General features: G+C 42.6%; 2 protein-coding genes across 7 annotated transcripts in view; one reads left to right on the top strand and one right to left on the bottom strand.

Annotated features, from left to right (window-relative positions):
* The window catches only part of bcar3 (BCAR3 adaptor protein, NSP family member), an 87,252-nt gene extending 70,627 nt beyond the window's left edge, over positions 1–16,625 (top strand). For all 4 annotated transcript variants that reach the window (XM_026146534.1, XM_026146535.1, XM_026146536.1 and 1 more), the window contains 13 exons: positions 2,616–2,744; positions 4,351–4,476; positions 4,573–4,689; positions 4,934–5,166; positions 5,842–5,942; positions 6,885–7,019; positions 8,516–8,740; positions 8,886–9,508; positions 11,566–11,681; positions 12,307–12,478; positions 12,754–12,865; positions 14,058–14,261; positions 14,365–16,625. In XM_026146534.1, the coding sequence (XP_026002319.1) occupies positions 2,616–2,744; positions 4,351–4,476; positions 4,573–4,689; positions 4,934–5,166; positions 5,842–5,942; positions 6,885–7,019; positions 8,516–8,740; positions 8,886–9,508; positions 11,566–11,681; positions 12,307–12,478; positions 12,754–12,865; positions 14,058–14,261; positions 14,365–14,543 (2,472 nt within the window). In that variant the 3' untranslated portion in view covers positions 14,544–16,625. The remainder of the gene's footprint in view (positions 1–2,615; positions 2,745–4,350; positions 4,477–4,572; positions 4,690–4,933; positions 5,167–5,841; positions 5,943–6,884; positions 7,020–8,515; positions 8,741–8,885; positions 9,509–11,565; positions 11,682–12,306; positions 12,479–12,753; positions 12,866–14,057; positions 14,262–14,364) is intronic.
* The window catches only part of fnbp1l (formin binding protein 1-like), a 55,657-nt gene continuing 47,440 nt past the window's right edge, over positions 16,383–24,599 (bottom strand). Inside the window, exons 10-17 of one of the 3 annotated variants that reach the window (XM_026146541.1) lie at positions 24,288–24,302; positions 22,972–23,081; positions 22,648–22,780; positions 22,461–22,555; positions 21,739–21,914; positions 21,616–21,653; positions 21,397–21,517; positions 16,383–19,989 (exon numbers count right to left, since the gene is read on the bottom strand). In XM_026146541.1, coding sequence (XP_026002326.1) covers positions 19,982–19,989; positions 21,397–21,517; positions 21,616–21,653; positions 21,739–21,914; positions 22,461–22,555; positions 22,648–22,780; positions 22,972–23,081; positions 24,288–24,302 — 696 coding nt within the window. In that variant the 3' untranslated portion in view covers positions 16,383–19,981. Of the gene's footprint in view, positions 19,990–20,452; positions 21,518–21,615; positions 21,654–21,738; positions 21,915–22,460; positions 22,556–22,647; positions 22,781–22,971; positions 23,082–24,287; positions 24,303–24,599 lie in introns of those variants that run through there. The other 2 variants (XM_026146539.1, XM_026146538.1) reach the window with 2 other exon arrangements.

The following is a 24,599-nucleotide window of genomic DNA, read 5'->3' as shown; positions in this document are numbered from 1 at the left end:
CCTCTCCACACATCCACACACTCCCCGTTGATGTAAACGGGGGCCAAGTCAGTGCTGTGTCTCCTGAAGTCAACAATGAGCTCTTTGGTTTTCTTAGTGTTCAGTGCCAGGTTGTTTTCTGAACACCAGGCTGCCAACTTCAGGACTTCCTCTCTGTAGTCTGCCTCGTCTGCCTTTGAGATGAGTCCGACTACCGTGGTGTCATCAGCAAACTTGATGATGAGATTGTTGTTGTGGGTCGGACTGCAGTCGTGGGTGTAGAGAGAATACAGGAGGGGGCTCAGCACACAGCCCTGTGGGGAGCCGGTGCTCAGTGTGCGAGTGGAGGAGAGATGAGGGCCAGGTCTTACAGTTTGGGGCCGGTTTGTGAGAAAGTCCTTTATCCAGGCACATGTGAGAGGAGGGAGGCCAAGAGTGACCAGTTTGGTGATGAGGATGTCCGGGATGATTGTATTAAAGGCTGAGCTGTAGTCCACGAAGAGCATTCGGACGTAGCTCTGCCGCTGCTCTAGGTGACTCAGCACAGCGTGGAGGGCTGTGGCGATGGCGTCTTCTGTGGATCTGTTTGTGCGGTATGCAAACTGGTGGGGGTCGAATTCTGGGGGGAGGTAATCCTTGATGTGCTGAAGGACTAGTCTCTCAAAGCATTTCATGATTCCCGGTGTGAGGGCGGTAATCATTCAGGCTGGAGATGGGAGACGTCTTTGGCACTGGGATGATTGTGGCTGATTTTAGACAGGATGGGATGGCTGCCTGATCCAGTGAGAGGTTGAAGAGTCTGGTGAAGATGAGGGTGAGCTGGTGGGCACATGCTCTTAGTACCTTGCCAGGTACTCCGTCTGGACCGGCCACAAGTAGTACTTTACTTGCGGCCGTACAAGTAGCACCGCAAGTCATGTACTTTCAGTATCTGAAAGTACATGACTTTCAGATACTGTTCATGCTGTAGGGAATTTTTAGGCTTTACACTTTTTTATGTTCCATTTTTCCTAACATTTTTTTTTTCATGGACATGCTGCACAACATGCCAAGACATTCCATGTTTTCAGCGTATAACCCTTTGGGAATCACCTGTTGGTATGAAAATACAATTTTAATACTAACCTGTGTTAGAAGCAGTTTGACAAACATACAACCAGCATAAAACCAGTGTTATGTCTACACAGCCAGTGTTGTTTAGACACAACACTGGTTTGTCCATACAGTTAGGTGTTTTATGCTCAAATGATACAGGTCAGTGAGGTCAGTGACGGATACAAGGACTAGAGCAGCGGTCCCCAACCCCCGGGCCTGGGACCAGTACCGGTCCGTGAGTCGTTTGGTACCGGGCCGCGAGAGTTGAGGCTCAGGTGTGAAATGTATAGTTTTCAGGGTTTTTATCGGTTTTCAGCGTTATTTTGTTATCATTTTTATCGTTAACTCGGTTTTCCTGGGTCTTTTCACGTGTGTTATGAATAAATCTTCTTTTTTTTCGGTACCGGTACTAGTTTTATTTTGTTGTATTTATCCGCGACACCTTAAAGGCTGGTCCGTGAAAATATTGTCGGGCATAAACCGGTCGGTGGCGCAAAAAAGGTTGGAGACCGCTGGACTAGAGTGCAAATGAGTGAAAAAGCAGCCAATGTCTAAAGAACCATTTGGAAATCCCTTCAGAACGTCTGGAGGAATATTGCTCTGGGCCATTTGAAAAAAATTATAATAAAGTCCTGCTGCTTGGATAAATAAATAGCTCAAGACATTTGTACTGACATTTAAATGATTGAAATGCAAAAGTATAGAATAAACTGACTGAGTGTAGCAGTAATGGGTTAAAAAGAAAAAAGGTTTAGTTTAGATAAGTTTATGCGTCACTCAGAGGTGTGTGTGTCTGTGGGTGCGTGTGCGTGCGTGTACTTGTCTACGTTAGGTGAAGGTGTGCATAGAGGCCGGTCTGGGTAGCTGGGCGGTGTCAGGATGATGACATTTCTTTGAATGACTCTGGACGAAGGCAAGAAAGGAAGTGATAAAGGAGAAAATCACAGAGGAGGCAGACGCAGACAGAGGCTGTGTGCGGGCTTGTTGTTTGAGCAAACAGAAGAGACTTAACTATAGTGTGCGTGAGTTTTAATGTGTCTGCTATGAAGTTTGTTATTGAAGATCAGAGAAAGGTGGCAGGATGGAGAGACCAAGCAGCTGTCATGTAAGTGTGTGTGTGTGTGTGGTGTTTTGGGGTGTGTGTGTTGTGGTTCAGGTGGTTGTGTTGACTCGACATCCCGTCAGGGTTAACAGAGCTGTCTGTCCTTTACTTTCCATTTAGGCAACCTTTTTGGGCTTTGCTGGGATTAAAGTGGCTGATCAATAGTTTCAGTAATCTCACTGGAATTAGATTACAGTCCTGGTTTCTACCTATCCCGGCTCTGCGGTGTTTTATTTGGTGTTGTTTTACTGTAGAACAGCAGAGGCGACTTTAAACAAATCAGTCAAAATTTTCCTATTTTTTCCTGCTTCCTTTTTTACTTTGTTGAAATAAATTAATTAATTAAATATGTGGATGTTGAATTTCTGTCATCTGTCTTTGGGTTTCTCAGCTATGCAGGATAAAGTTACAAAATCAGCTTTTTCTGCTTTTATTCCAGTTCTCCAGAGATCAGTTCATCCTGGACTGTCCTTCAGAGAAACTTCGCAAGGAGCTCGAGGAAGAACTGAAGATGGACTGCGAGGAGCCGAGAAGTCACGCGTGGTACCACGGATCGATTCCCAGACAGGTAACACTGCTCGCACACAAATCTGAGTCACAAGTCCCTCCTTTTAAACGCCAGGTTAGAAACTTGTTGAACCAGATTACCTATTATTAGTCTTCCATGCTACACACATGGTGCTTACAGGAAGACTGTTGCGTAAAGAGTGGCCCCTGCAGCAGCGCTGACAGAAAGAAAGGCTTCATTCTGTATGGTGTGTTTATGTGTGTTGTGTGTGCGCGCATATGTGAGAGAGAGATCTTGTGTGTTCCCCTGAAAACCAGCACTGAGATGTAATCTTTTTTAATAAGCTGCTTCCCTTGGCTAAGCTAAACCACCGTTCTAACTTATACAAACATTTGCTTAATTAAAGTCTGAAACTGTGGATGACAGAGAGTGTATGTGTTCGAGAAGAGCGAGCGAGAACCAATAAATGTAACAAGGCAGGGAAATAAAGAGCACTGCATGTGTAAACGGTCAAAGAAATATCGGGTTTTTTTTAATCATATAATAAATGAAAGTCAAATTTATTTTTAAAGTGCATTTAACAGTGCTTTATAATACTTTATAACACATCCAACAGTTGACACTGGCCAAGGTGCTCTTTAAAAGACAGAATGGATAAAAATAAGTAAAATACATGCTAGTAGGTGGTAAATATAAACAGTCATGGCTTACATAGGCACATATAATGACCATAAGAATCAAAAGCCAATAAATAAATATATGTGTTCAGTCTAGTTTTATCAGTCATTTGAAGGAAATGCTGTTCCACAGTTCAGGGGCAAACACAGAGAGTAGACTGAGCTGGAAGGAGCTAAAACAGGTGAAATATGATCTCTTTTTTTCTTCTTCTTCTTCTTCGGGTGCCTGTGAGGAGCCTACAACTGACTGAGACCCGTGTAAAGTGATTTGCAGTAGTCCAGGAGGAGGAGATTAGGTCATGAATGACAATCTTGAGATCTCTTATGGAAAGAAAAGGCTTAATTTTCTTTCCATAAGAGAAGGCTAATTTTTAACCACCGAGTTACTTTGATAATAGGTCTCATTTTTTCTGTGGTAAATGATAAACAGGGATCAAGCTTGTCAAAAATGTTGTCATTTGACTTGTGCATTGATAGATGCACAAAAACACTGAAAAGTTTTCTGGATTAAAGCTTTATTATTTTGATTTCCCATATAAAGGTTTTAGCGTGAAATGAATGTGATTCTACATGAAACTGTCCCTTAAGCGTCTAGGTCACTAACTGGATAAATTGGAATGGTCCTCGTGTCTTACATAACCATCACTAAGCTCGCAAAGCTGGTACTAGCCTACCATTAAACGTTTGTATTGTAAACAATCACTGTGGGCCACTGTAGGTGTTCGTGTGTGTGTGGGCCGGTTATTATGGGCTCCTAAATCTGTTTGAACAGTCACGTGATGCAGGCTGGGCTTTCTCAGGGGCCAACATCATCTATGAATTTTCAGGTTAGGACATGTCTTAAGGTTAAGGTAAGGGTAACGGTTAGGCATGTAGTTGTTATCGTTAACGGTAAGTCACCAGGAAGTGAGTGAGACAACGTAAAGTCCTCTAATGTCATGGCTGCGTAAAGTTGAGTGTGCCCGTGTGTCACTTATTTCTTTTTGCAGGTTGCAGAAAACCTGGTGCAGCGAGATGGAGACTTCCTGATCCGTGATTCGCTGTCTTTACCAGGAAGTTACGTTCTCACATGCCAATGGCGAAACACTGCTCAGCACTTTAAAATTAACAAGAAGGTACATATGAGCTTCCAGCTACACTGAGGTGAATATTTGACTAGAGTATATAAAAGGTACAATAGCTAGGTCTGTTATTTTGCCTGTCGCCTTCAGGTCGTGATGCTGAATGAAGCTTACTCCAGAGTTGAGTACCGCCTAGACAGAGAAGGGTTCGACAGCATCCCTGCACTCATCAGATACTATGTTGGCAACAGAAAACCTGTCTCACAGGTGGGTTTAGTCACTATTTTTCTTTTAATTAATCTTGCTTCAAAGTTTATTTTATACTGTTATTGTTCTGGTTGGTGGTTTTCCTCATTATAGCACATAAAAGAAAAACTTTTGGTAGTTAATAGTAAGTTGTGTTTAAGTGCTAAGAGTTTCAAGCTTGTGAGATAAATATAGTCGCAGATAAATAAAATATGTTGAGGTTTCTTTAGGTCACCTTATCTGTTCTTCCGCTCACACATTGAAGGTGGTAGGGGCCATCATCTTCCAGCCAATCAACCGGGGGCTGCCGCTGCGCTGCTTAGAGGAAAAGCACGGACTGTCGAGCAGTCACCGGGAGAGGCTGATGTCGCAGGAGAGGCGGAACCAGAAACGCCTCAGCCTCAATATTACCAACGGACACACATACGACAACACACAGGCCATGCACGACAGCACACACTGCCAGGACAATGGCATTGCCCGAGGCAGCCAGCTCAGGTTTGCACTCTAGAAACACACGCAAACACACTAATTAACACCTGAACACTGTAATTCCTCGCTGGCTCTCATAACGTGGTTGTTGTTCCACTGAGCATGTGAGATTTCTTGGATTTGATTAATATAAGCCTATTACTGCAAGTGGATAGTGGGCTACAGACCAAATACCAATCTGTCTGCTGTGTTTGAATAGTAGAGACCCACCTTTGCACAGTCTCCACCTCCACACATCGTTCTGCTTTTAAGGTTTTACTCTTTGCACTGAGCTGTTTACATTCAATCGTTCTGACTGAAGTTCGCACATACACATGTCCCATACACATCATACGTCCTCTGTAAATGAAGAGCTGTTGTCTGTGTGCAATTTCAATGCACACAGACATTAAACAGGGTTCTGTATCTATCTGAGAGAGGTCAGACCAGCTGTGAGGGGATAATAAATACAGAGCTGAGAGTAAAACAGAACACAGAGATGAACAAGAGGATATATGGACAGAGAAAAGGCTTTTTAAAAAGTCAAAGAAGGGATGAAAGGATTAGTGTTTATAACGTGATTTACTTTTTTTTTGAATACTAATGGTACCTTTTTATTATTATATTGGAAATATTTGTAAGAGGTTTATCCGATGCCCATGTGTGAGTGGGATGTTTTTATCGCCCTTCCTCCTCTTTCAGGTTGAAGGATCGCTGCGGCAGCCAACCAGCAAGTCTCAATCAAGTCCAGGAGCGGCGACACCCACTCAAGGCGCACCAATCAGAAAGCTTCCTTCCTCTTGGTAAGTAAAAGCTAGGAGGTTCTGAAAAGCTGTGTGACCTTTGAGGAGAGGCTGAAAGTTTTTATTATAATTACACATCTGTATAATAAACACTCAGAGAGAGCTGAGTGTAAAAGCGAAGCTGTCGATTTACCACTCGACCCAAACTCCTCAGCTCTGGTAGAGACCGAAAGAATGAGGTCATGGACACGAGCAGCAGAAAGGAACTTTCTCCAAAGGGCAGCCGTGCTCTCTGTAAGTCAGAGGTCAGCAACCTGCAGCTCACGAGCCACGGATTAGGATTACATCTCTCCAATTAACTCTAAAAAGTTTAATACATAAACTATATGTACTAATTTATGCTCTTCCAATTACATCTGTTATACACTCGCATCCACAGTCACACGTGTCTGCCGGTTGTTTTGGGGGGTTTTTCTCGCCACCGCTCCTCCACATCAAAAGGAGCCCATTGAGGTGGTTTGAGTGTCTGACAAGGATGCCTCCTAAGTGAGGTGTTTGGGGCATGTTCTGCTGGGAGGATGTCTCAGGGCAGGACGTCCAGACATGCTGCAGAGATGATAAGCTAGAGGGGGTCTGGGGAGAGAGCGGTCTGGGTTTCTCTGCTTAGGCTGCTGCCTCCATGAATCGGTTAAGTGGAAGAAAATGAGATTAATAGATCTTAGTGGCTTGAAGTATTTTGAATCCTTTATTTTTCTCTGTATCTGTTGTATCTAATTTTTACAAACTGATCTAATGTATATGAGACCTCAAAAACAAAAGTGGGAATTCTAATCAACTCAGTGCCTTTTTTTTAAAAATTATTTCCTTTCCTCCCCACCTCCACCTCATCTTTTCCTTTTTTTTTGTAACCTTTTTTTTTATTTATTTCTATTTACCCACTGTCTCATTATCTTCTCTTTCATCTCTTTAACTCCATCTTCTGTAATTTTGTTCCGTCTTCAGGATCCAAACCGCAGCCCCTGCAGACACCTGACTCGCTCCTTCCCAGCCCAAACTCCAAGTCGCCGGTGTTTCGGACAGGCAGCGAGCCACTGCTGAGCCCCTCTTTCCCACGGAAATCAGCAGAGCCTCTAGCAGGTATACAAATATTTTGGTGGAGAAGAACCAGCAGTATACAGATGAGTTTCTTCAGCGATCATTGCGTTTATACAGACGAATCCCTGAAGACTTTTACGTATAGTGGTTCATATAATAGAAAATGGTAAATGGCCTGTATTTGTACAGTGCTTTACTAGTCCCCAAGGACCCCAAAGCGCTTTACACATTCAGTCATTCGCCCATTCACACACATTCACACACTGGTGATGGCAAGCTACATTGTAGCCACAGCCACCCTGGGGCGTACTGACAGAGGCGAGGCTGCCGGACACTGGCGCCACCGGGCCCTCTGACCACCACCAGTAAGCAACGGGTGAAGTGTCTTGCCCAAGGACACAACGACCGAGACTGTCGAAGCCGGGGCTCGAACCGGCAACCTTCCGATTACAAGACGAACTGACAATTCTTGAGCCACGATCACCCCTAATAGAGTCTATTAAGCCTAACAATTGCAAGACATGTGATACAAATAGGTGTTTGGCTTTATTTGTAGTATTACTGTCCTCTTTATCAGTATTAACTTTTAATGTTAACTGTAAAATAGATTAAAATAGATTTGCTTGGTCATAGTGCATAAAATGTACAGTATAGAGCAGCACTCATGCTAGACACAGAGCTACAAACAGAACAATTGAGAAAAAACTGCAATTAACAAAAGCAGCCTGAGCGCCCACAGCTCTGCCAAGACTAAAAGTTCCCTATACAGGTTGTATAAATCAAGTCCCAAAGGACAAGGATGGCCTGATCCAGGGATTGAGTTTGATATTTTGTTGAGAACATCATGATGATGTCTCCAATTTTTGTTTTGGTATGAATTTATAAAGATTAGATGCAAGATGACAAGTTTGCCCTGCGTCATAATGACGGTTTATGGACAAATCCAAAATGTACTGACTTCTAAATGTTGGTACTTTTCACCTCTTTCTTTATTTTTAATCCTGCAAACAAAACCACTTTATCACTTTGATGGAGGAAAAAATGACAAGAATAGCAATCGAGGATGAAATAAAGTAGCCTTGGTCCAGGCATCTGAACGGTATAGAAATAATGAAGCTAAACAAAGTGGCAGTTTGGACTGATTATCAGGCTAAAAATAACTGTGTGGTGCTTGCTAAGAGCCAATAAAAGCCCACGTGGGGGTTTTAAAATTAATCAGCCGTTGTGCCTTCCTAAGTATGTGGGTGTAATATAATACACTCTCCCGGGCTGCTCCTGCCATTGCTTGAATGTTAGACAATGAATTTTCCTCCTGTTCTGCTGGGGCTCTGTGCTCTAATTCACAATCTGATAATATAGCTGAAATCTGAGTGTGATGCATGCTTTTCATTGTATTTGAATTTAAATAATAATATCTTAAACATGTTAAAAAGTCAGAGGGGTTGTAATATTAGATACTTAAAAACGTTCCAAGTCTTTATATGTATAAAAGCCAAAACAGCTTTTGTGTAACTTTTACGGCACTCGTGTTCCTCCAGGCCAAGCGATCCGGGGCTCTGACAGCCAGCTGTGTCCTAAACCGCCTCCCAAACCCAGCAAGGTTCCTCTGGCTAGGCTGGCTCACTCCTCTTGTCCTCAGGCTAGAGTTCCCTCCTCCAGCTCCTCAAACCTCACAGACACCTCCTGTGTCTCTCCCAGACTGGCTGCACCTCCACAGGAGCCCAGACGTGTAGAAACCCCTGATTCTTCCTGGGCGGGTGGAGGTATCCTTTTATTTTATATATCTTTTTAAAATATATTTATGCAAAGTTATTTGATTATTATTGGATGGTAAACATCTGTTTACATCAATATTGACTTTTATTTTCAAATGCAACATTATAGATGGATGTGTTTGTTATTCCACAGCCACTGCAGGCCCTCCTGTTCCTCCAGTGAAGCCCCTGAAATTGCAACATCTACGGCTGCCTGCAGACTCCTGCTGCTCCTCTGGGTCTCTAGTTTCACCTGCTGATGCTGCTAAGTGTCCCAATTCAGAGACAATAACAGGACAGGGTGAAAGACTGCAGCCCAGCCCTGCAGACCTGAGGTCCTGCAGCCCTCTGGAGTGGGAATCGTCAAACTCTGCTAACCCCATCACAGAGCACAGCCGTGAAGCTCAGCTAACACTCTGCAGCTATGTGGAGAGACTGAAGAGAGAAGGGGAGATGGGGAAAGAGGAGGAGGAGGTGTCAGGAGACAGAAGCTCCTACCATCATGCTATCGCAGCCTTGGAAAACACCAGTGAAGAAGAGGATGAAGATGCAGGGAAAGACGAGGAGAAGGATAAGAGGAGGAAAAAAGAGAGGAGTAGTTTTCAGCGGCCTGTCATAGAGACGGAGTCCATGTTCAGGCCAGCAGAGTTCGACTCGCGACTTCTGCCTCTAGAAAACAAACCACTGGAGATGGCGGTTCTGAAGAGAGCAAAGGAGCTGGTGCTCAGCCACAATCACCACAGCCTAGCCAGACACCTGCTGATGGCTGACTGCCAGGTATACATACACTCTCTCTAAACCTAAATATAACAACCGTAATTTATTTTTCACATGGTTATATCCTCCTCTGCAAAGTCATTATCTTTCGTCTTCCTGATTTTTTTCTTTTTATAGACTGATTTTCTGGATGCTTTAGAGCTTTTCTTTTTTTAATTAGTTAGTTGGTCGTGACTACTATATATATATATATATATATATATATATATATATATATATATATATATAAAAACAAAAACAAAGGAAGCTTGTTATGAACCAACTACTTAAGTAGAAAGTGAGCAGTGAAAAAGAAGGAAAATAAAAGAATATTTCTATTTTCTGTTGCCTGCGTTGTTGACTGTGAGTAGGGAAGAGGTTAAAGTGGGATTGAGCGTGTGGTGAAACTCTAACATCAGCTGTCGTCGCTCAGCGTGGAGAAAAGAATCACAATTTCTATTGAGGGCTGCAGTGAGTTTCTTTGTGTACAGGCTGTGATCAGCTGATCTGGGCTACTGCTCTGAGGTTTACTGCCCTTTGTGGATTTACACACCTCAATTTAAGATGTAAGCAGATGTTTTATGAGTTGTCCTGTTCCATCCTCTACACTGTTTGTACTGTCTTTATATTAGACAGTATAAAGTTGGTGAAGGTGGAATTTGATGAATAAATCTCAGCATCATTAGCTTAACTTCAAATTCATCTGTGCTGTACCTGATATAATCTAACTCTGACCATGAAACACAGCCACTGTGCACCAGTCACACACTGTTCTTTACTTTTAATCCATCACAGTACAGCAAACTAACCTGTTTTTATCTTCACTACCTGCAGAGGATCTTCATCCAATTCTTAAAAAACAGTCTGCCTCAGTTTGATTAGCAGTAGTTTCGCATTATGATAAAGCGTAATGTGACATGTGCACACATAATATTTGGGTTAAAACATGAGGATTTATATTAAAGCTTTTCCAGTATATCAAATCCCACTGAGCATGCTTACCTTTACATCTAACCTGTTCTTCCTCTCCTGTCCTGTCTTATCTTTCTCCATCTCTGGGTGAGCTCTTTCTTTTCTCTCCTTGTGAAATACAGCAGCTGGACCTTTAGCTAGCAACACACTGTGCAACAAACTGCACACAAGCAGTTTGTGTGCTTGCTGATGTTTGTTAAGCTGATAGAATTATTTAAAAAAGATACTCGTTTTGCTCCTCTCACTCTTCGTTCCTCCTTTGTAGCACTTGTGCGCACCTGCAGTCGTTCTGGTGTCGTGCCCAAAAAGCACAAAACAAAAAAACTCACCCCAAAACACCAGCCCACTTTAATTCCCGACTATGGTACATGATTTTACCTCTTTCGTCTTTTTATACAACCTCGTGATTAATACACAAACAGAATTGTCTTTCACGTGTTACTGTTTAGGCTCAAATTGGTTTGATGGAGTGACGTAAAAAAAGGTTTGCCTCACACCTCAAAATGCATCAAACCAATAGTAACGAGCCTGTTTTGAAAATGTAAGGAGAAGAAAGTACAGATTTTTATTTAAGAGAGTAAAAATAAAAAGTTGTCAGAAAGATAAATAGTCAAGATACCTGAAAATTCTACTGAAGTACAGAAACTAAGTATTTGTACTTCATTACTTCCCACCTCTGGCAGTAACTGATGGTTTTAGAATTTAGTAAATGTACTAGTGCTGCAAAGACCCGGTATGATTCATTGTTAATAATAACATATCAGAAAGTGCTGCAAACAGCATCACCGTGCTGGGAAAATGAAAACTGACACTGACGCGTGCATTTAATCTGCAGGTAAACATGTTTACTGCTGCTGTGACACACAGATCCTCTCTGTGTGTATGTGTGTGTGTGTTTGTGCACTATAGAGAATTAGATTTCCACCCTGCACCTGATGCTGCTGCTGCAGAACAAAAATGATCTTCATGATGCAGAGACACAACCAAATAAAATGTTTTGCCTCATCCAAACACATGCGCTAGGCACATCCAATGAAGCAGGGTGACAAACTATAACAGAAAACTGTTCTAACAGCTACTTGTAAAATTTCTTTTCTTCCCACCAGGTTGCCAGGATACTGGGAGTGACTCCAGAGCTTAAAGGTCAAATGGGCGTGTCCTCCGGTCTGGAGCTGGTGACATTGCCGCACGGTCGTCAGCTGAGGCTGGACCTGATGGAAAGGTAAATACACTGTATTGGTTAGCTCTTTTGGGGTAGTAGCAGACACAATTCAATTCTCTTCTGTTTTGATTGTATAGAACCAAATCACAACAGCAGCCGCCTCAAGGGGCTCTATACTTTAAGATAAAGATCCTACAATAAAACAGTCAAATGACCCAGTACGAGCAAACACTTGGCGACACTGGCAAGCAAAAAGTCCCTTTTAACAGGAAGAAACCTCCAGCAGACTCAAGGAGGACAGCCATGACCAGTTCTGGGTGAGGGGAGGAAGACAGGACAAAGACGAGATGTGGGCGAGAGCCAGAGATTAATAACAACTAATGATTAATTGCAGAGAGGTGTATAAAGACATGGAGAGTGATGAACAAAGCTCAGTGCATCATGAGAAGCCCGCAGCATGACTAAGGGACTAGTTGTTAGAAGTTTGAACTGAAGCTGATATACCACCATTAAACATGGTGGTATATCAGTATATCGTACAGGGGAACCCATCGTGGAACTCGCCCCTCCAGGCAGTGAGGTCTGTAGTTAGACTACTGCACCGCTGGACGATCAGATAAGGAACAAAAGACATTGCTGTTGGGGGCTGTTTGTAATCCACCCATCTCCTCCATCTGTCTCCTAGGCACCACACCATGGCAATAGCTGTTGCTGTGGATATTCTGGGATGTACGGGTAGCGTGGAGGAGCGGGCTTCCACTTTAAATCGCCTCATTCTGGTTGCTATAGAGCTGAAGGACACGGTTGGGGACCTGTTTGCTTTCACAGCCCTGATGAAAGCTCTGGACCTGCCTCAGGTAATGAATGCCTAGCCCTAAACCCTAAGCATAACCCAATCGTAACAATGACACTAAAGCCACATTTTGAGTCTCAAAAATGCCTTCAAACTTGTGGGAACTGGATTTTGGTCCCCATAAATTTAGTAAACTTCCAATTTATGGTCCCCACAATGATATGAATAGACACACACACGAATATGACAACTAGAATCTCTCTATCATGTAAAAAAACAAAAAGGAGAGATTTAATTGTAGTTTGAAACTCTTAAAGTTGATGTTTGTTGTTGATGTAGATCAGTCGTTTGGAGGAAACATGGACGACTCTACGAAGGAATTTCACACAGACCGCTATCAGCTACGAGAAAACACTCAAGCCTTTCTACAAGAATCTGTACGAAGGCACCGGTAAGAGGACAAACACAGCCTATAGCCACTGATAACAGCTTAAATATATAACATGTATTATTTCCCAAAAAGAGAAAAGAAATTACATCAAATCATCATTTAGACTTACAGGAAGTGTGAGGCTGTGTTTTTGGGACTCTCTGAAAATGTAGCATCCAGGTTACATGGTCTCCATCTCTGTGTTAGTCAGGGCTGTATTAAGGGTATCGAGGATGTGCATGTCACTTAGAATCCAGACACCACACGACTGACTTCATAGTTTTCATCAACAACCTTTGTTTTTCCTGGTGAAAGTAAGATGATGAGCAGGTCTGGACTGGGACAAAAGATTGCCACGGCATTTTTGCTCCAGGCAGCCCACCTCACTCTCCGCTAGCAACAGCAGCCTCCTGTGACTGTGAGGGTTGTTGTTGATGCTACTGTTAACGGTACAGCAGCAGCAGCCCGATAACTAAGGTGTCAGCTAATTTGACACATTTTGGTGCATATGTTTTTGCTTTATTTTTATTTTTCTCTCTTAGTTTTGCCCCTAAATCTTTTCACTTTTCTTTGGCCAGCAACCAATTCTTCCACACTTAACTTTAATCTGCATGAACACACAGGGAAGGTAGGGGAAGGGCCGGTTGCCAAGTTGATCGTAGCCTGTATGACTATATCGAAAAGAACAAAATGTATATATTATAACAACAAACATGTCGTGTTCGAAGTCACTTAAATAACCTCGCTTCCCCATTTTAAAGTTCAAATTAAACTTCAGCAGGTCGCCTTGACCACGTCTACATGACTAAATGCATCAAGTTGCTGCCATGTGATTGGCTGATTAGACATTTGTGTAAAGGAGCAGTTGAACAGGTGTGCCTGATACAGTTGCTGGTGAATGTGAGAATTTGGATGATAGCATTACTGTAATTTAAAATATATATATCCTATTGTTCATAAATGAAACATCATCAAATAAATTGAGTATATTTTGTTTCGTCTTTTTAATAAAATACATGGGGTAAGTAGATCCTAAGCATTGTCTTATAAAAGGGTTACTGTTGCTATAAAAAACCCTTTTGTTCAAATTCAGCCAGTAAGGATGAACATTGCATTATTTTTTTTTTCTATATTTACAGTTTAAAAAAAGCAAAAGTCAGTGTTTATGTTTTTTATGGCGCTCATAAACTCTACTAACCTCACTCTGCTGCAGCCTCCTCTCCTCCGGTGGTCTGTGTGCCCCTCCTCCTGCCATTCCTCACGCTGATGGAGCGTCCTTCAATTGCACCTGACGGGGTGGAGCTCTGGGAGACCAGCGACCAGGGCTGTGACATCATGCTGCGCCACCTGGAGGCTGCACGCAACGTTGCACGCAATGCGCACGGCTACACTGCCAATGCACAGAAGATCTTACAAGGTAAACACCAGAAGAGTCCACCAAATTCTACCAAAAACGGGCGTTACGTGTTCCTTTAAAAACAAATGAATAAATAAAATCCACCTGTGTGTTTGTTCTTTAGGGTTTCAGTGTGACGACGATCTGCTCGAAGTTTTTAAGACAGACTTTCAGCTGCGATTGCTCTGGGGAAGTCGCGGAGCTACGGTCAACCAATCAGATCGCTACAACAAATTCAACCTCATCCTCACTGCGTTGTCACGGAAACTGGAGCCTCCATCTACAACACCAACCATAATCTGACTTCTTCTACGCGAACACAGCAGAACAGAAAAGACAGGAAGTGATTAGTGAGCCAATCAGGATCATCAGGAGGATCACTGTTCTCTGAAGGCGCTCAGCAGCACAGCAGGCGGGAACGTTCACCTTCAGGTCAATGTGCTCTGATGGAATGTGAACCAAAGCCGGGCTCATTTCATTCATGAAAAGCTTCAGAACATCTGTGAAAACTGAACTCCTTTTTTTCAGTCCAGATGTTCACTGTCCCGTCAGGTCAGCTTTAATTATGTAGCCCAATATTACACATCCCAGGTTTGCCTGATGGCTTTTTAGAGTGAAACAGCTTCTGATTCCCTTTGTCTGAGAAAAGGATTAAGGGGAATAAATACAAATTTTAGGAAGGAGAAAGAATGAATTTACAGTACGGACAATCACCAGAAAAAAACCTTTACAGCTAAGTAGTTTCAGTCAAATAAAACACTGGAAAGCTCAAAAAATATTACCGCTGTCATGACACACTAGACTGAAAAGTGATGTCTGCACCCAAACCCCTCAGACACATCTCGCTTTTAACTTTTTTAATCAGACTGATGCAGTGGAAGCTATTTCAGGAAGTGATGTGAACACTGATCCACTTTTAAATTGATAAGTTAATATCACATGGTTGTGTTTAACTTTGCAACAGTGGATTTGAGACTAACTTAGGTAAACTGATTCATACTCATTCATGTTCATTCATTTTCAGTGGAACAGCTGTCCATCGTTTCCAGCTGTTTTAGTCGGTCTATATCACTGTTTTGAAAATCAGGGTGTAGAGGGGGTAACAAGAAAAGGGTCTGTGTACTGTCTGTACACAAATCACTTGTGCGTCTAATTAGAATGACTGATGAGCAGCAGCACGGTGGTGCGGGTGTCATCTCACAGCAGGTGGGCCTTTGCGTGTGGAGTTTGCATGATCTCCCTGTGCTTGCATGGGTTTCCTTGCACAGTCCCAAGACATGCACTTCAGCTGAAATGGTCTTTCTACACTGACTGTAGGTGTGGTTGTCTCTCTGTGTTCAGGGTTTAAATGGCCTGGTAAAAAAATAAATAACGCCACATTGTCGTTCTCATACTGTACATTGCTCCAGCAGCTGTTTTTAGCCTTTGTCTGCAGTGCTCTCTTTAAGATGACTAACGTGTGTGTGTGTGTGTGGTCATTTCTGTCAGATGATGTTGCTCGATGTCGTCAGCGTACATTAGCAGGTTGAAAAATGTCACACCTGCGGCACCTGAACAAGTGATAGAGAAAAAGGACGGACGATTTCCAACAGTGTCAGAATTGTATTTTTGGTCTGTTTTCTGTTAGCCTCATTAGCTTTGCACTATTATGCTGGTATGTTACATAACAAATATATATAATAATCAGGGCACTTTAAATCTATGTGGCCATTTGCTACAAACACCGCTCACCCAGCAATAAAAGAGGTAAATATCTGAGATGATGAATTCTTCCACTCAGCAGGCGACAGAAGGAATCAGCAGGTAATCATTTTTTGCGAGCAGAAAGTCATGATCTGTGTGCCTGAGTAATGTGTTTGTACAGACACACACGCAGAAATAATGGAAATATGTTAATAAGCAAGACATTAAAGCTGTACATATTTAAAGCATGTTAATAATAGACTGTAAATACTTTCTGTAGATGACTGTTTAAGAAAAAAAAAACGTGCTGATAAATTTTAATGTTTATATTATTATGAACTACTGTGGTAAGATTAAATGCCATAAGCACGATCTGGAGAAGTTGAGCGTGTTACCATTGAATGTTTGCACTGTCATTGTTCTAAAATCTTCCACAAACTTCCACTGAAACAACTCCACTTCTTTTCAATGCTGCTTATTTTATTAGAACAATATTCTGAGAGAAGAAAAAAAGCATTTTGTTCACAAAGTGTCCAAAGACATTCAAAGTAAAAAGATGTGCACAACAATACGAAAAGAGAAGTACTGCAATTGGTTACAACATGGTAGAAACACAGATTTACATGTTAACATCCTGCTAAAGCACCTTGTACCTGCTGTTCTTGTATTTCTTTCTGATTTTAAATAAAAAGTTTAAACAGCTGGAAAGTATCTTTACATGGTTGCTGGATACAAAGTTTCCACAGGACAAAAACAGGAATGTGGAGAACATGTGGTTTTTGCTGGGTAGTGAACAGCACCACGCTCACAGTGTTATTAAAAAACAAACCGTTTGTACATAAAACTTACTGCAGATTTAGTATAGCGTCAAAGCTCAATTGTTATTTAGTACTTTTGCATTATATTCAGAGTTACAGCACAGTGTCCATTAGAATACACAGTTTTATGCATATATTTGGAGTCTGGTGTGTTTTCTCACTTGCAAACTGCTGCATCACTCAGCAGCTCTATAGGGACGGCACGCTCCAAACGGGCCTTGAGCCAAACCAAAGTGTAGCAGTCACATTTAAAGCATCACATCTAGTTAAGGGTTTGCATGAAATGCTCACCATTCTAAATGCTCTGCAACATAAATGTCAGCAAAATTTTAATCGTATTCCTGTTGGAAGTTTATCACACTCACAACATGATTTCGATGTCTGACAATAATGGCCTGAAGGTTATGGTGGGGTAAGTTTGAATGCTGAAACAATCAGTGGAACATTCAAGCTTCTCATATGTGAAGCTAACTGGAAGTCATATCTTGCAGTTTGTTGCAACTCGTTCATAATTGTTACACTTGACTGTCCGGCGATTAAAAACTATTAGCTGTGGTCTTCACTGCTTTAAAGCAGAAACTGGATGACCTGATATGACTGCATTAACACTGGAACAAAAAGTCATATGTACACATAAGAAAAATCACTGATGAAGCTTGGTGACGTCTTTGCAAATCAAATCAAATGTACACTGAACAAGTCCTGGAAGTATCAGTTGTAGTCCTAGATGAAGAGGGCGGGGCGAAAAGTTCAAGTAACAACATCTACAGCATTGTTCTGCACGGTTCACAGCTTCATCAAAGAAACACAGATTACAACGAAAGCATGGCCACCTGCTGTTTACACTTACGTCACGTGAGATGAATCGTTGGCGGCTTTTTACGTTAAGTAGTAGGTGTATAATTTTGTTAGTCTAACAGAAGATCAAGTGGGCCATTAAAAAAAAAAACCTAACTGGTGAATGAATTTAAAGACTACAAAATCATGCACACAAAAAAAGCCTCTTTGCTCAAAATGAGATACAAAAAGAGTATAAAACAGTCAAGAGAAATTACTCACGCTTATTTGTTTGGTTTCTCACGTCTGCACAGGGGTCATTCAGATAGTTCACGTGTCTCTCACCTTCATTCATTCATTCATCTAGTCACTGTTTGTCAGATTTAAATGCTGTAGTACTTTCGGACAAAGTGCATCGGTTCAATTCAAAACATGTCTCTCATAAAAATGGCCGATAAACCTAAAAACAATCACCACGGAAACACATTCAACATGACAGATGTTAATATGTACAAATCATTCAATGGTTAAAAACTAACAAAAACGCACATGTGCACAAATTAACATGTTCACATGTATGGAAAGCCTATTAAGCCGGGGGGCAGGGAGGGGACAAAAAACTCATTGGTATGTGTAAATGTTTGGCCTTCCGTACACGAGTACATGTCGCTGATGCATGCGTGCTTGTCATCACATTCACATGTACAACCTATTAAATGGGAAACCTCTTCAGTCGCCCGATAGAGGTCAGGTCAGCCCAGTTGGCCGATGGGAGATGTAGTCAGGCGGAAAAGCAGACGCATCGTTTTATGCTTGTGAGAAAAATCCATCCACAGGAAAACAAGGTGAAGTTTTAAGGCAGTCTTAATTGCAAAGACACCGGAGCTCCTCCTCCTCTTTCTTAGTTTGGTGTTCAGGCACAGTCCGGAGCGAGCAGAGCTGCGGTTTGGTGAGGGAAGGCCGCCATCTGCTGGTCAACTGGTGGAATCGCAACCCAACGAGGAAAAGGAGAAGAAAGAAAAACGGAAAGAGGGGAGAGAGGGCCTGTATTTCCCCGATAGTCCTGCTATCTGTCTAATGAGCCGCACGGAGACATTAAACCGAACAAAATCCCATTCATGCTGGAACATCATGGCATTCGACACACACAGAGCTGGAGTCACATATGCACAGTCACAGGTGGAAGGAAAGAAAGAAAACTCGCACAGGATCATAGCTGAGACACATTTATGACACATTATTTTTTTTTTTTTAAAAACAAACAAACAAAAACCCCACATGCGACTGTAAGAGAGTGAAGGCAGGCAACGAGGAGCAGAGTGGCTCAGGCAGGCAGACACCAACACAGCACAGATAAGGATGAGGAGTGAGCAGGAGCGGGACAGGACTGACTGTTGTTAGTGGCAGCAAATGCTGGATGAGCACCTGACCCTGAAAGATAAGAAAACCCTGGCGTGGACTCTGACGTCTGCTGTTATTTTTAATTTATTTATTTAAATCTTGCCACAAGCTGGACGCAAAGTCTGGGAGAAAGTGTGTGTATGTGTGTGTGTGTGAGAGAGATACACTTTAAAAAATATGGTGAGAAATTTTTAAATAAATAAACCAGCAAGGTGGGAACAAGTTGTACTTGTGGGGCACTTATAAAAAACAACTTTGTTATTATAGGAGAAAAATTTTAAGACTTGCCCCCAAACAGTGTGTCCAGCAGATACAGAGAGTAATGTAATTTATAGAAGGGATAAGCTGATATTTAACACTAAAAGATAAATTCAAGAAATGTAAAACTAATCAGTTTATTAGGTTCACCAAGCAGAAGTGGTCCTAACCTACCTTTAAAATCCATTTCTTATATTTAGTCACATTTGTACGTGATACAGGTGACCCATCGATACAAGGTCAGAACCGGGCAGCTCGACATAAAGGCCCACAAAGTGAGCAGCGTGGCACAGAAATAAAAGATCGATGCTCAGATTTTACTGAAGCTGCTTATGATGGTTTAACAGGAAGTAGTTGGTAAAATCCGGAGCTTTCTGTAGTTTCAACATAAAGTCTTTACAATTCTCACTTAATGTCAGGACTGCATGCAGCTGAGCTTGGTGTAGCTAATAAACTGCTGTGGTTGCTACTTCCTACCCTGAAAGACAAAAATGGTCCACAGCTCAGAGGTCAGTTTGGATCTCATGTGAAGATATTAAATCCTTTATTGCTTGTTCGTGGCTTTGGCATCATCTCTTCTACCTCCCTCCTCTGAAAGCCCAGAATGCTTTGCTGCTTATGGACACGTGAGCATGCAGACATGCAAACCTCCCCGGCAGCTCGCCTAATCTCCGACCTCCTCCACCTCCCTCTCTCCCTTTTCCGCTCTCTCTCTTTCTTAGTCACCCTCCCCAGCACCAATAATCAGCAATCAGCACGAGCCCTCCACCAGCCAATCAAACCGCCCGGCCACTCTGCGGCCCCTCAGGAACCTGCAGTCACATAGAGGAGAAGAGACCGTTAACAGAAAAGCACACACGAGCTGAACCTGCTCACACTCAGCTCAAGTTGAGGATGCTCGCGTTTCGGACACAGTAGAAAAGTTCAAATGGCGAATGGAAATGAAGGATGATGTGGCGCCCTTTGCTGCGATAAACACTCTTCAGACACGACTTGCTTCAGCTTGCACAGACGCCGTTAATACCTGCGCTGCTTGGTTTTTATCCTCATGGATAGCGGTGGAAACACTGAGGGTCAGGCCAGGTTTCAATCAGTGACTCAAACAACAAACCAGGTCTACACATCTTAGTCTCCTGGGCCTAAAAAAGCTCTATAACCGGTTTAAAAACAATTAGGCTCACTAACTGCAACTCTTAATTTGTGTTGATCCTACATAAGACCCTCTGATAGAATTATAGCACATAAAAGCGCTATCCTGATTCAAAAAGGACAAAACAGTGACTAATAATTTTAATTTACTGCTTTGCTTTGCTACAAACTACAGCCTTTAATTTAAAAAAAAGATACATTATTCATTGTGGTCTGTTGTCTCAGTTAGTCGTAATCTAAAAGGCTGGACTGGACTGAAAGTTTACAGAATGTGGGTGTTCAAGCATCCTTCAATAACCTGAGAATTTGACCCACATGAGGAACAAGAATTCCTGCCTCGTCTGATGAACATGCACCAGAGCAGGCGACTCCTGTAACAACATGCACTGCCCACTCTGCAAAACTAATAGGTAGAGATTTTATCCAGATCCTTTACAGAGATAACTGATAAATCTGCATTACAATGGCACAAAAATGCACACACACACACACACACACACACACACACACACACACACACACACACACACACAGAAATCAGACAGAAAGGCAAAGTAAATGCAGCATATTTCATTTCAATAAACACAGACATGTCAAGAGCTTAAAATCAAGAATTTGATCATCTCCAGTTAAAAATAACATAGACAGTAAAATAATTAGAATACATGTTAAAATAAAAATAAAGTCTTTCTAACGTATAATATAAAACAATCTTAATTCATTTGATCTAGGAGAAGAGGTGTAGCTTACATACAGCGGTGGATGCGCACACGAATGCCTCATATATTACACACAAATCGCTCAGACACCGCACGATGAGTCCTTCCTGTTTGTGCTTAGAAACATCGCAGGTATGAGAGGAAGACGAGTGATTATGGGGTTAAAAGAATGAGCGGGCGTGCAGGATGAAGGGATGGGATGGAAACGAGGCAAACAAGACGACAGGAGTCCATGCAGATGTTTCACAGTGATGTCTCTTTTCCTTTTAGTGGTGTTACACTGAGAAGCAGGCAGACATGGAGAGCATGACAGACAGAGGACAGCGGAGCCTCAGATGTAGGTGACGGCACCTTTGCTGTTTTTCTCCAGCGTGATTTCTACGTAGGAAGTGGGAACGTAGCCCTCCTCCCCGCTCTGCTTCCTCGCCCGCGTCCACCCGTCGCCTTTGTCCTCCTCGATGATGTACAACACCTGCGGGCAGGCAGACAGTCAGGACTTCACGCTCTCCCACGACTCACCGGAGACGAGTTTTCAAATTGCACCATTCAAATCAAACTCAAGAGTCTCACCTCGTCTTCTGCCATCACTAGCGTGCCCTCGTTCTGACCTGAGAGTCAAACAAAAACAGGACACTTAGACCACATCAGGCTTGATACTCTGTAACCAGCTCAGTTCAGACTGCATGTGCTTACCGTCAAACGAGTAGAGCGCTTTGCAGTGTCCGATGACAGGCAGAGGGTCGTCGTCGTCGAACTCGTCGTCGAACTCGTGTGGGTCGGGGTTGGGATGTCGAGGCTGCGCTGGACCGGGCCGGTGATGAGGCGTTTGATGCTCCTGGCTGGTGTCGTCTGTGTAACTGCCCTCAGGGCTGACAGGAAACAGGCGTGAGCTTAGTGTGCACGGGACTGGTCACACTTATATTTGATTTAGAAGATAAACAAGAACCAGCGAGAGTACACATGGAAAAATGGTGACCAAAAAAGGGAAAAGGCTTTACTTTGGCCCATGAAACATTTGTACTGCTTTGAGGCAACTGTTGTTGTGATTTGGAGCTATATAAAGAAAACTGAATAAAGTTGTAGAAAATATGCTGGACAGAAAAATGAAAGGACGTGGGGGCGAGACCAGCCGCTGAATACCAATTTAAGCTGCCGCAATTAAATTCAGCAAAGTGGACAAGCTTGCTGCATCAGTTTTCTTTGATTTGATTTTTGGGCTATCTCTGAAATCTGCCCTTTCATTTCCATCCAAAGATGTGGCATCTTTTCATCCTTTAAGTCCTAACTCTGGTGCATGATTGAGATCTGATGTGTTTTCAATCTGCTTCTTTAACTTTTCTGAACAGTGAAAAACAAAGGTCCATTTTCAGTGAGGAACATAAGTCCTCCAAAGAAAAGACGGGAACATTTGATACCTCTCTCTGCCTTGAGGACCATGGTGATGGTTATCAGCGCTGTGCCTTCTGTCTCCTCTGGAGCTTTGCTTTCCCTCCACCTCAGACAACCACGTCTGTCAGTGACACGGTTCATTAGTATACATTTCAACAGGTGGCCAGAAGCTGCATGTAGATAATGACTGAGACCTTGTTGTCCCGTCTTTACCTCATTTTTGTGGATTTCGGAGCGCAGTTTCTCCATGTTACAAATGGTCTCTGATATTTTGGGCTGCAGGCTGTTGGGGTCTCCCATCTGAGGATTCTTCTCATACACGTCCTTCATCTTGTTCAGAGCATCTCTGACAGAAACACACAAGCAAACAAGCGAAGCTTATAGAGCAGACTGATGGCGATAAACAGTTCGAGGGCCATAAAAGCGAAACTGGATCCTGGATGGAAATATCTGACAGTGACATCATTTAACAGTTGTAAGATCCAGAGCAGGTTTCCTACAATCTTGCTGGTTTGGATGGCTTGGCCAGTGTCTTACCTCTGATCCATCTCTTTCTGGAGCTCTCTGTTGAGTTCATCAATCCTCTGCTGCAGTCGCTTCCTCCTCTGCTCAGGAGGTAAGTGGCTGAAATCCTCCAGAGACGGTGCCTGGGGCAGGAAAAAACAAAACAAAAACAGGATTAGACTCTGTCGCGGAATTGATTAACTTTAGATGAGTGATGCCAGAGAATGATCCCCAGAAAGCACAACAAAAGCAACAAAGCTTATTGCATTTGCTTTTTTGTTAAGATGCAATTACACCAGCGACTCATTTCCATTAGGAGCCCAGATGATGCAGCGTGAGCTGGTTTGTTGTGGAAATAAGCGGCTCAAATGTTAGAGGTGAAAGAAACAGCAGCTTTTCTAGAGCCTCTGATCCAGAAACTGTCAAAAGAGCTTCATCAGCAATTCATTTGTTCGGTTGTAATGGAAATGTTCACATTGCTGTTTTCCCTTTCTCTGAATTTTAAAGAAGACCACCAAATCAAACCTTTGATCTTCAGTAGTAAATATCCATCTAGAGTGCTTTGATGCGAGTCGCCTCATTCTTGAGACATCAGCTGGAGAGATGTGTGCCTTAATTTGAAAAAAGGGGAACTAATCAACGTGACTTTTCCACAACGCTCAAAAAAAATATACATTAAAGAAAAAAAACAAACATTTTCTTCCACAAAGCATGACCTAGCTAGTGAAAATAACAACACAAACAAACCTTCCTATCCATGCACCACCAGCCTTATCAGTGTGCCTCCGCCTGTGACGCGGGCTCGTGACGGTATGCAAATACTGAACTGTAACGCTAGCTAGCTGCATGCTTCACTTGCTTAGCTGGGCGACTCACACCAAAATAATCTGCAGGGATAAACAGCAGCACAGTGTAGAGGGAAAACATGAAGACTGGATTAATGTGAGCTCAAAGGGACAGCTCACACACTGTGCTGGCCTTAAAGTCCACTCATGGTGTGATGAGTCTGCTTCATCAATTCCATAGCAGAAAATATATAAAGCATGATAATAATATAAATAATTTATATATAGCCTAATAAACAGCTCTGAATGCAGCTGACAGGAACAACAGCTGTTCCTCTAAAACTGAGGAAGTCTGTATTCGTGAGGATCCACATGTACTGTTTGTACTGACAGAAAACAGGAAATCTATTCTACCTGGAGAGGAAGTGGCCAGCTAACACTACTGGGCTGTGCACTGTGTTGGACACTATGGGAGTCCTACATGGTGAGGTTAGATGCACTGGCACCTACATGGCCGAGTCTTCTCAACAGCACTAGTCTACACACTCACGCAGACTCACTTACCATCTTCACTGACCACTGAGCCGTCACACGTTAACAAAAAAAGAAAGAACAACAGTGGATGCTGTTAGTTGTCAGAAGAGTGTTCACACTGGTTACTGGATGTGTTTACTGTGTGCGTTCTCAGTGTGGTCCAGCACCTCGTGTTTACTAAACACAGCAGCAGCGTGTGTGTCCCCCCCCCCCCCGTGAAACTTCCCGCTGATTGTGTTTTACGCTTTCACAGGTACACACCACTCCTGCTTGTTTTTGGTGCAAAGTTACAGCACTTTCCATAACTCAGGAGATTCTCATGGTGGGAAGATTTCTTGCTGA

This window comes from Astatotilapia calliptera, chromosome 17 (genome assembly GCF_900246225.1).
Source record: "Astatotilapia calliptera chromosome 17, fAstCal1.2, whole genome shotgun sequence".
In the NCBI taxonomy this organism is placed as follows: domain Eukaryota; kingdom Metazoa; phylum Chordata; class Actinopteri; order Cichliformes; family Cichlidae; genus Astatotilapia; species Astatotilapia calliptera.
The sequence above is the reverse complement of the archived record's forward strand: the minus strand, read 5'-3'. Positions and strand labels throughout refer to the sequence as shown.